General features: G+C 46.4%; 2 protein-coding genes across 2 annotated transcripts; one reads left to right on the forward strand and one right to left on the reverse strand.

Annotated features, from left to right (window-relative positions):
- LOC116221038 (neurofilament light polypeptide-like) lies at positions 1-3,185 on the reverse strand (the record flags this gene model as incomplete). Its single annotated transcript, XM_031570020.2, has 4 exons — positions 1,845-3,185; positions 1,113-1,237; positions 498-847; positions 1-125 (listed from the first exon to the last, which is right to left on the reverse strand). Coding segments are annotated over exons 1-4 (1,626 nt in total), but the record flags the coding sequence as incomplete, so codon positions are not given.
- Positions 3,186-3,862: 677 nt separating this feature from the next.
- Positions 3,863-6,537, forward strand: LOC105888925 (neurofilament medium polypeptide-like; the record flags this gene model as incomplete). The annotated part of the gene is made up of 3 exons (XM_031569884.2): positions 3,863-5,068; positions 5,618-5,742; positions 5,826-6,537. Coding segments are annotated over exons 1-3 (1,866 nt in total), but the record flags the coding sequence as incomplete, so codon positions are not given.
- Positions 6,538-10,984: the final 4,447 nt, after the last annotated feature.

Below are 10,984 nucleotides of genomic sequence, written 5' to 3' on the forward strand. Positions count from 1 at the left end.
GTCCCCTCCTTTCTCCTCTTCACCTTTCTCCTCTTCTCCCTCCTCTTCACCTTTCTCCTCTCCTCCCTCCTTCTCTCCTCCCTCCTCTTCTCCCTCTACCTCCTCTTCCTCTTCGCCTGCTTCCGCTTCCTCTGCTGGGAAAAGACACACAAAGTCATTTCACCTCATTACTTGTGACTATCAGACTTAACATGATGGTGTTTGTTAGTTCACACAATAGTAATGAAATAAATATTATGGAAACACAGCATGAGGTCACCTGTGGGGCAGTGAAGGAGTCTGATGTGTCAGCATCCCACTCACAGATCTGTGTATGGTGTGTGTGGTGTGTATAGTTTGTGTGGTGTGTGTATAGTGTGTATAGTGTGTGTGGTGTGTGTATAGTTTGTGTGGTGTGTGTATAGTGTGTGTGGTGTGTGTATGGTGTGTGTGGTGTGTATAGTGTGTGTGGTGTGTGTATAGTGTGTATGGTGTGTGTGGTGGTTTTTTTCACTCACTCTCTCCTTCCTCCTTCTCTTCTTCCACTTCTCCCTCCTGTTTCTCTTCTTCAACACTTTCTCCCTCCTCTCCTCCCTTTTCTCCTTCCTCCTCTTCCTCCTCCTCCTCCTTTGCTGGGCTGGCCCTTGCCTTTTGGGCCGTGCTGGAGGTCAACATGTCGTCGCTGAAGGAGGAGGAGCTGAGGAGGCGCGTTCCCAGCAGATAGGGGGTGCCAGAGGTCAGGCTGGACTGCACAGAGAAGACGGGGCGCCCAAAGGACGGGGTGGAGGAGATGGTGTGTGAGAAGACGCTGGACATGCCCCCGACTCCGCCCACGTTGAAACGTGTCTCCTCCCCCTCCAGCAGCTTCCTGTAGGCCACACAGAGAACACTCAGAGACAGCAGACTTCTAGAACATTCACATGGAACAATCTGCAGAGTTTCTGGGTTTTGACTGGTTGTTTAAAAGCCTTCTAGAACATTCACATGGACGAATCTGCAGAGCTTCTAGGTTTTCACTGGTTGTTTAAAAGACTCATGAGGGGCCTTGCATTTGTCCTGCACTGTAAGAGTATCTATCTCCCTATGAGAGGCACTGGGACATGACTAACTTTGTTACGTTGGAGACCACTGACCTGTAGGCGGCGATCTCAATGTCCAGAGCCATCTTGACATTCAGCAGGTCCTGGTATTCTTTCAGGTAGTGCGCCATCTCGTTCTTTATGGTCCTCAGCTCGTCCTCAAGTTGGCCGATCAAGTCCTGGTGGGGAGACAGAGGAGAGGGGGATGAACAGAGATGGAGAAGGAGACATGGCAGTAATGAGAAAGGAGAGATTAAGAGCAGTAAGCTTCACACACAAATCTACTGGCTCTCTTTCAGGACCAGCTGTTTACCCCCCATATCACACACGCACACACACACAAACACACACACACACACACACACACATACTTATAGACACACTCACACACATATACACACAAACACATACACACATACACACACACACACACACACACACACACACACACACACACACACACACAAACACAACTGTACTGACTGCATATCAACATTTATGGCTACAGGTGAGTCACTGGCTGTCTGCAGTGGTCTCAACACTGTCAGTCTATAGTGGTTCTACCTGCATGTTTACATGTCTGCTGAGGTTATTATGCATGTGTGTGTAGTGGTTCTACCTGCATGTTTACATATCTGCTGAGGTTATTATGCATGTGTGTGTAGCGGTTCCTACCTGCATGTTTACATATCTGCTGAGGTTATTATGATTGTGTGTGTAGCGGTTCTACCTGCATGTTAACATGTCTGCTGAGGTTATTATGATTGTGTGTGTAGCGGTTGCTACCTGCATGCTGGCGATCTCGTCGCTCTGCTTGTCCTCCACCTCCTGCAGCTGTCTCTCCAGCGCCTGGTTGAGGCTCTGGCAGGCCTGGATCTCCAGGTCTCGGGCTTTCAGCAGGCGCCTGAACTCGCCCGCCTCGTCTCGGGCCAGGCGGATGTCGTCCGAGTGGCGAGCCGTGCTGTCGGCCATGGAGCCGACCTTGGTGCGGTACCACTCTTCGGCGGACTGCATGTTCTGCTGAGTCAGGCGCTCGTACTGGGTCCGGATGTCCCGCAGTGCTACCGACAGGTCCGGTTTCACCACCTTCATCTCCACGGAGACCTGCGCGCTGTAGTGCATCTGGGCCTGCAGCTCAGTGATCTCCCCCTCATGGAGCCGCTTGAGGAAGGCCAGCTCGTCCAGCAGCGTGTCCAGACGCTTCTCCTCCTCGGCCCGGCCCAGGGCTGTCTCGTCTGCCCCCTTACGTGCCTCCGCCAGCCGGCCCTCCGAGTCCTCGCGTGCCAGCACCTCCTCTTCGTAGCGGCCCTGCAGGGCACGCAGCGCCTCTTCCAGCTGATGCCTGCGCTCCTGCGCGGCCTGCCGTTCCCCGCACGCCTCCTCCACTGCTGCGCGCAGCTGCCGCACCTCCTGCTCGTAGATGGAGCGCAGGCCGGATGGTTCCCCGTGGCACTGACGTAGAACCTGCAGCTCGGACTCCAGCGCGCGGTTCTGCAGCTCTAGATGGTGCACACGCTCGATGAAGCCAGCGAAGCGGTCGTTCAGGTCCTGCAGCTGCGTCTTCTCCGCCGTGCGCACCGCCATCATCTCCGAGCTCACCTGCGCCACCTTGCTCATCTCCAAGTCGGTCGCCATGGGAGACACAGCCAGAGAGTAGTGGGGAGCGGCACGGGACATGGGAGAGGAGTAGGAGGTGAAGACGGAGCGGGAGCGAGACAAGCCCCCGTAGCCTCCACCCCCCCCACCGCTGCGCACCTCCACTCTCCGGCGGTGGCTGGCCGGGAAGAAGGGATCGTAGCCGAGAGAAGCCATCGCAGAATCAAGAGATCAGACGAGAGAGACACAAGAGAGGATGAGAGAGAGAGAGAACAGGAGAGCAGTACAGTGAGACTGAGAGGAGAGCAGGGAGAGATGAACGCAGACGGCTGCTGAGAGCGTCTGTGGCTCTGGGGCTGCAGCATCGGGGCGTTTTATAGCTGCAGTCAGGATGTGACGTGACGTGACAGTGACAAGCAGTTTTTTTTCATCCACTCTGAGCGTCAGCAGCATCCCATCCACTGGGGTGTTCACTCCCACAGTTTACAAGCAGGGAGGTAGGAGAGAGAGAGAGAGAGAGAGAGAGAGAGAGAGAGGAGAGAAAGGGAAACAGAGAAGACAAGAGGGGAAAGGGAGGAGAGAAAGGGAAATAGAGAAGAGGAAAGAGAGAGAGAGAGAGGGAGGAAAAAGAGAAATGAAGGAGAGGAGAGAGGCAATAAAGAGGAAGAAGCAGAAACTGCTGCAGGTCATTGAGTCCAGCGAAGGAGTATTTGAAGTTGGAATAACCCATGATTCATGCCCTATCGAGCATCTTTATAAAACTCTTCACACAGTGGGCTTTACAGACACACACCTCAGCAAATCAGTTAACCTTTGGTGCAAAATGCACTACAACAACCAAAACACTTCATACTTCACCCAAAAGGGATTCATGCTGCCATAACTATAGCATATGCTCTCTTCCATTTAACTACTTTATCACTCAATGTACAATAAACTAAAAAACACAGACAACTTGAAGCTTTGCAAAATGCATATATTATGTGTTGCTGTATCCTCTGTTTTTGCACAGTTTAGTGTTGCATTGAAAAGAAAAGAAAAATGTATGACACCTCTAACACATAAAATATGTAATATAAAATGAAATACATTAAATATGAAATTCAGCTATATGCCTCAAGACAGCTCCATGCTACATTTTCTGTGTTGTACTATAGTACAAAAAAAAGTGTGTTGTCATGCCATCTGGGATTGTCTTCATCAGCTCTCCATCCTGAAAAGAGCCCCTCCCCTGCACTCTATTGATTTATGTAGGACGCAGCAGCAGGACTATAAATACAGCGGAGCAGCAATCCACCACATCTCCACAATCACCGCAGTCTTCCACTTGCCTTCTGTTCAGGACACACCGGCACACCGAGAGCACGCACACCGGGAGCTGCACAATGGATGTCATAGGGGCTTCATCCCGCAGAAGAGTGCTCGAGACACGGGGCATCCGCGCCTCCCCATCTGCCAGCCTCAGGTCGCACTCCTGGTCTCAGAGAGCCCCCGGCTCCACGTCCATGTCCTACAAAAGAACCACCAACGTGCCAGCAAGCAGGGCATACACGAGCGCGTCCGCAGCAGTCTTAGCCTCGCCAGGCAGCCTAGAGCTCTCATCCGCGCTCAATGTAGACCACGCGCGCAACAACGAGAAGGAACAGCTTCAAGGGCTGAATGACCGATTCGTCAGTTATATTGATAAAGTCCGTTATCTGGAAGAGCAGAATAAACTGCTGGAGACTGAAATTCAAGAACTCCGGCAGAGAAAGTTCACGCAGTCAAAACTTAGTGATGCATTCGACCAAGAGCTGAGCGAACTCCGTTCCACGCTAGAGCAGCTGCACAGAGAGAAGGCTCAGATCATTGTTGATGCAGATAACATCGAAGAAGACATTCACCGTCTGAAAAATCGCTTTGAGGATGAAGCACGCTTTAGAGAAAAAACGGAGATTGCAATCCGGGAACTGAAGAAGGAAAAAGACGACTCGGTTCTGATTAAATCGGACCTGGAGAAAAAAGTTCAGTCTCTCTTGGATGAAGCAGACTTCCTGCGCAGTAACCACGCAGTGGAGGTCGGCGAACTCCTTGCTCAGCTCCAGGAGGCGCAGGTGCCTGTGGATATGAGGGAGTTCAGTAAAACGGACATCACATCCGCGCTCCGGGAAATCCGCGCGCAACTGGACGGCCTCTCCTCACAAAACCTACAGCAAGCGGAAGAGGTGTTCCAGTGCCGCTATGCCAAACTTTCGGACGCGGCAGATCAGAACAAGGACGCGATCAAATCTGTTCGGGATGAGATCGCAGATTATCGCCGGCAGTTGCAGGTGAAGAATGTCGAACTGGAGGCTCTCCATGGCACGAAGGACTCCCTGGACAGACAGCTGAATGACACTGAAGACCGTCATAACAACGACCTAGGCAGCTACCAGGTTAGTTTCGGTTGAGTGATAATTATTGTAAATTCGTCATGGTAAATATATAAATATGATCCTGTTCCATGCAAGCTACATGCAAAAATGCAGACTGCATATAAGTATTAAAATGGCAAATTAACAAACATGCATGTCAGTGGATCATTAGGTGCCAAAGAAGATCACAATTTTCCTTCAGTTTTTGTCTTGTACACATAGGAGTACACACAGTTAGTTTAATTAAAACAGCATAAACTTAATTTGTAAGAAGTATCTCGACATCTTTTACAGTCTTCATAACTAATAGGTCTGAATTTGGTGGCAAAGTGTGTTTGTTGCAGTACTAAACAAGTGTGAGATATCAGCCAATAACAAACATCCACAGAGCCTCATTGCTAGTGCCTGTACTCAGGTCTTAGCCAATGAGATGTGTTTGTGGTGAGACTCTAGCCAATGAGATGTGTTTGTGATGAGACTCTAGCCAATGACATGTGCTTGTGATGAGACTCTGACCCTGTCCTGCTCTCCTCTAACGCAGCCCCTTCTTCCCTCTCCCTTCTTCCCCAGGAGATGATCCATCAGCTGGACAGCGAGCTGAAGGGAATGAAGAGGGAGATGTCTCACCACCTCAGGGAATACCAGGATCTGCTCAATGTCAAGATGGCTCTGGATGCTGAGATCGCTGCCTACAGGTGAGTCAGTCTGCAGAATAATATGATATTAGCGCGTGCCACACGTGCACACAGCCATGCTCAAACTTCTTGTGTCTGTGCAGGAATCTTCTGGAGGGTGAAGAGACTCGCTTTAGGGGATTTGTTGATTCCTACCCAAGTCCCACCTTCCCATACCGTCAGCCAATGACCTCCAAAGCAAAGAAAGAGGACAAACAGGCAGACCTGAACGAGGACCTGGCCGCCGTAGCGGAGGAGCTTCAGGCAGAGGGGGGTGAGGAAGAGGAGGGGGAGGAGGAAGAGCAGGAGGCTGTGGAAGAAGAGGTGGCTGCCTCCAAGCAGCCTAAAGTGAGTGCTACACCCCCTACAGGAGAGGACGAGGAGGATGAAGAAGAAGTAGAGGGGGATAAGGAGGAGGCAGAGGAGGAAGAGTCAGAGATTGAGGAAACTGAACTGAGCAGTTCCAAAGCCCATAAGACTGAAACTGAACAACAGGAAGGAGAGGAGAAGCAGGAAAAAGAGGGGGTAGAGGAAGAGGAAGGAGATGAGGAGGGAGAGAAGGCAGCTGCTGAGGAAGAGGAAGAAACAAGCAAAGGATCTAAAGATGAGGAGCAGGATGATGAAGAACAAGAGTCTGGAGAGAAAGAGAAGAAGAGTGATTCAGAGGGAGAGGTAAAGAAGAGTCATACAGAGAAAGACGAGAAGAAGAGTGATTCAGAAGGAGAGGAGAAGAAGAGTGACTCAGGAGAGGGGAAGAAGAGTGATGTAGAGAAAGAGGAGAAGAAGAGTCATACAGAGAAAGAGGAAAAGAAGAGTGATATAGAGAAAGAGGAGAAGAAGACTGATATAGAGAAAGAGGAGAAAAAGAGTGATTCAAATGGAGAGGAGAAGAAGAGTGATTCAGAAGGAGAGGAGAAGAAGAGTGATTCAGAAGGAGAGGTAAAGAAGAGTCATACAGAGAAAGAGGAGAAAAAGAGTGATTCAAATGGAGAGGAGAAAAAGAGTGATTTAGAAGGAGAGGTAAAGAAGAGTCATACAGAGAAAAAGAGTGATATAGACAAAGAGGAGAAGAAGAGTGATATAGAGAAAGAGGAGAAGAAGAGTCATACAGAGAAAGAGGAAAAGAAGAGAGATATAGCGAAAGTGGAGAAGAAGAGTGATTCAAAAGGAGAGGAGAAGAAGAGTGATACAGAGAAAGAGTTGAAGAAGAGTGATTCAGAAGGAGGGGAGAAGAAGAGTGATGTAGAGAAAGAGGAGAAGAAGAGTGATACAGTAGGAGAGGAGAAGAAGAGTGATACAGAGAAAGAGGAGAAGAATGGTGAGACAGAGAAAGCGGCAGGGAAGGGAAAGAAGGGGATAAAGGAGGCAGCAGACGCTGAGCAGAAGCAGGAGGAGAAGGAGAAGGAGAAGGAGGAGGAGAAGGAGGAGGAGGAGGCAGCTGTCACCAACGGAGAACAGAAGAGTCCCACCCAGACAGCTGGAAGCCCAAAGGAGGAGGTGGTTCTGACCCAAACCGTAGAGACCATCACCAACGGAGAGAAGGTCGCCCCCAAGCCTGCCAGGAGCAAAGCAGCCGTTGAGGTCAAAGAGGCAAAACCCACCCCCAAGGAAGCAGCCCCAGCCTCTACTGCCCCAGCCTCTAAAGAGGTGAAAGAGAAGTAATAAGTAACACTACGAGTCAAAACTACTAAGACAAGCTACAGCAAGTGATTATAGCTGCTTGTAATGCTGAAGATGGTTAAGGAGGAGAGATGTTTGGGCATATCTCAGGGATAGGATCTACATGAGAACAAATATGCATGAACACTATGAGACCTTAGAGCTTCAGAAGAGAGTGAGTACTGAGTTGGTGCTATGCTGGCATGAGAAAGGTCAGACAGTCATGTCCCAAAGGTGCTACTCCATCAAATGTGTCCACGATTTACCACTGGTCCATTGTGATCCATCACTGATCCTCCAGCTGTGCTGTGCTGCGCTGTGCTGCTAAAGCTTTCTGCCTTACAGGCGCCTCGTGCTGGGCGCTCTCTCAGCCATGTAACATAAGAACACAAATACTGCTGTTTACAACTCCAAAGCAATATGTCAAAACCATTGCCTCAATAAAAGCAATACAAACCTCCCAGCATCGTGTGAGCTCTCTTCTCTTCCTTTGGGTGTGGACTCCTTTCCAAAAGGTCTCTCTGTGTGGGGCCTGTCCAGGCATGACATGTGCATCCACGTGTAGCTGTTACTGGTGTATCTATAGATGGGTAACACTGTATTTGAAGGATCTTGTGTTAGCAATTAACGTGCAGCTGATATATGTCTGTATTAGTGCCCAATAAGGCCTGCGGTAAGCATGATTAATCACCTGTATTCACCAAGTTCTTATTCTTATTGAATAGGTCATTTATTCCTGGCATATCCTTAATAACAACCTAGTTGGTCTCAATCTAAAGTTACTGATATATAGTAATAATCAAAATAAAAAGTGTATAGCCTCTTAATATACTGTCTGAATATGTTAGTTATATTGGCAAAACAGTTGTAGAATAAGTATTCCTACTGGCAAACTTCACATGAGAACTTGATCACAATGAGCACACTTCAAAAGCAGTTATACCTCAATAATATATACCTCAATAATATATAATTACTGATCCAGCACGGGTTCCCTGTTCTTAAATTAAGGCTTACTTTGCTAAAAATAAGAAAGACATCTTCAAAATGGCCAGCTATAACTGCGACTCATGGTCAATAAAGACACATTCATCCTTAATAAACAGTAAATATTCCTCCAAAACATGTTTCCTGTTCTAAAGTAAAGTCTGGTAGTGTTCTAAAGACAATGTAAAAAAGATAAAATCAAGTATGTATGATTATGAAATCTTTATTTCAAAATACTGTTCACAAAAGTACATCAGTACATCCAAAGTACCCTTCCACACCCATCCAAAGTGACAGTCTTTAAGAGCCTTAAGCCTTCATCAGTCTCTGACAGATATCTGTGTTGTGACACCACAAGGTGGTCTTGTTGGTGACATGATTAAAAGTTCAACCATTTTGAATCTTAAAACTGCATTCATAACAATGACACGTGGTCAATTTTTACACAAACAAAATCAAGGTCATGTAAGGTTTTAGAAAGACAACATTATTGCAATTTGTTCTATTCTTCAAAGCAATATCAGCTGATAATAGTTAGTGTTTCTACATCATTGTGACATGGAGGTACAGTAACAGGCATATACTACATGAACTATCAATTCCTGTCTTTTCCCAAGGCTCTGGTCACCTCTTCTCCTTATTCTTGTCATTGCAGCCTTGCAGACTTCATGCAGACGTAACGCAGACGTTACGCAAACGTTATGTAGATGTTACGCAGATGATTTGCAAGATTAGTCAATGTCAAGGAGCTTCCAGCCATCCAGCAGTGTATCTGTTTGGGGCAGACGGAGACACAGAGAAACCTTTAACTCCATTCTTTAAAAAACACATGACATTAACCTCAAGTCATTTGGCTTCCTGTACAGTAAATAGCAGGGGTTCTCAACCTTTTCTACTCCAAAGCCCACCTATTCGTATTTGTAACAGGGTGGGGCCCAACACACACCCCACTTATTTTAGCTAATCTATATTCCATTCTAATTAATAAGCGATTGTTATGTATCACAAAAAGCAACATCAGCACCTGCTACAGGTGGGAGCCTAAAAATGAATACAAGAAAATCTAACTCTAGAAAATTGTATTGTGCACCAGAAAACAACATAAAACCACACAGAACCAAAAGGGATTTATTACCCCAAAGAGTTTTGAAACAAAGGAATTTATTTGCAGTAGGCCTAGGCCTATTTGTGCACAGCAAACAAGCAAGTAAATAAAACTAGAATAGACCCATGCATTTAAAACAAGTGATTAAACATGCAATCAAGACCACTCAGCTAGGCCTAATTAAAATGGGTTTTGATTCAGACATGCAAGCAAATAGGTTCAAATAATGTTCAAATAAATAGGTTCAAATAATTCAAATAATTATTTTAATCTGTTGCTGCAATCTATTGTGCATCATCGTGCCAGAGATGGAGATGAGCATTGTTTTGTATTTGAAGTCCGTTTTCTTTTTTTTTTAAATATTCCAACGGCTTTTCAGTGCTGGATGTCGCATCTCCAAATGTTGCTTCAACTTTGAAGGTTTGAGCGCCTCATTCGACAGCATTAAACCGTACTGGACAGACTGTGCTCTGGGCTCAACGTCGTCACCTCCATTCACAAAACCAAATCTAATATAATCAGGGTTGTATTTACGCTGAATTTTAGTAGTTTTCGTTAGTATGACATTACCAGTGCTGTCATTCCTTCGCGTGAGAAACGTATCCATTTTCCCGCTAATATCGCCACATAGTAGAACATTGGCTTAACTGAGTAGCTCAACTTAATGACGCTGTAAAGTTTGAACAAGATAGGATATTGTTTACATGACCTGTCTGTTATGACTATTTATTAGGGCTGTCAGCGTTAACGCGTTAATCTATGCGATTAATGCGGCCGCGATTAACGCGATAAAATATTTTAACGCAGTTAACGCAACTTTAAAAAAAAAAGAAGTTTTTTTTAAGTTTAGTTTAGTTAGGGCTGTGTAGGCTATGGTTAACTCGCCTTGCTCCTTTATTGATGTCAGGTGAAAACTTATGAGTGAAACAATAATACACAAGAAACGAAACACAAGTTACTATTAGATTCATTACACCAAGAATCAGAGCAACAACAGATTACAACACAGCTGGCTAATAAGTGCTAACGTCTGCCACCAACGAAGTTATGAATGAATGGTGTGCTAACGGTCACATATTAGAACGTAACGTATCTAAATGAATAATAATTACATTTTACGTTACAACGAACTAACACAGTTCATATCATTTAAACATAGGTCACTTAAACATATTTATCACAGTGTGAGACAGCTAAATAACTTAGTCATTGTTTTTGAGCGTGCAAGGAAAAGCATAATTTAATAGAGGCTTACTAGACATGTGCGTTACTAACTGTCACAGTTGTCAAAGTAAAAGTCTGTCAACAGAACGGGCTGAACGGGCCCAGGCCCAAGGGCCCCTGAGCTCAGGGGGGCCCTAAACCAGAGCCTCTGCGTAAAGTCGCTGTTATTAACTTTGCTTGCTGTCAATTGTTTTTAGACTTTGTATTTGTTAATATCAGAAGTGTCTTAAATGTATCTCTTATTTGTGGTTGGAAGCGGTGTATTTTGTTACACGTCCTGACCAATGG

This window comes from Clupea harengus, chromosome 7 (assembly GCF_900700415.2).
Source record: "Clupea harengus chromosome 7, Ch_v2.0.2, whole genome shotgun sequence".
NCBI lineage: Eukaryota > Metazoa > Chordata > Actinopteri > Clupeiformes > Clupeidae > Clupea > Clupea harengus.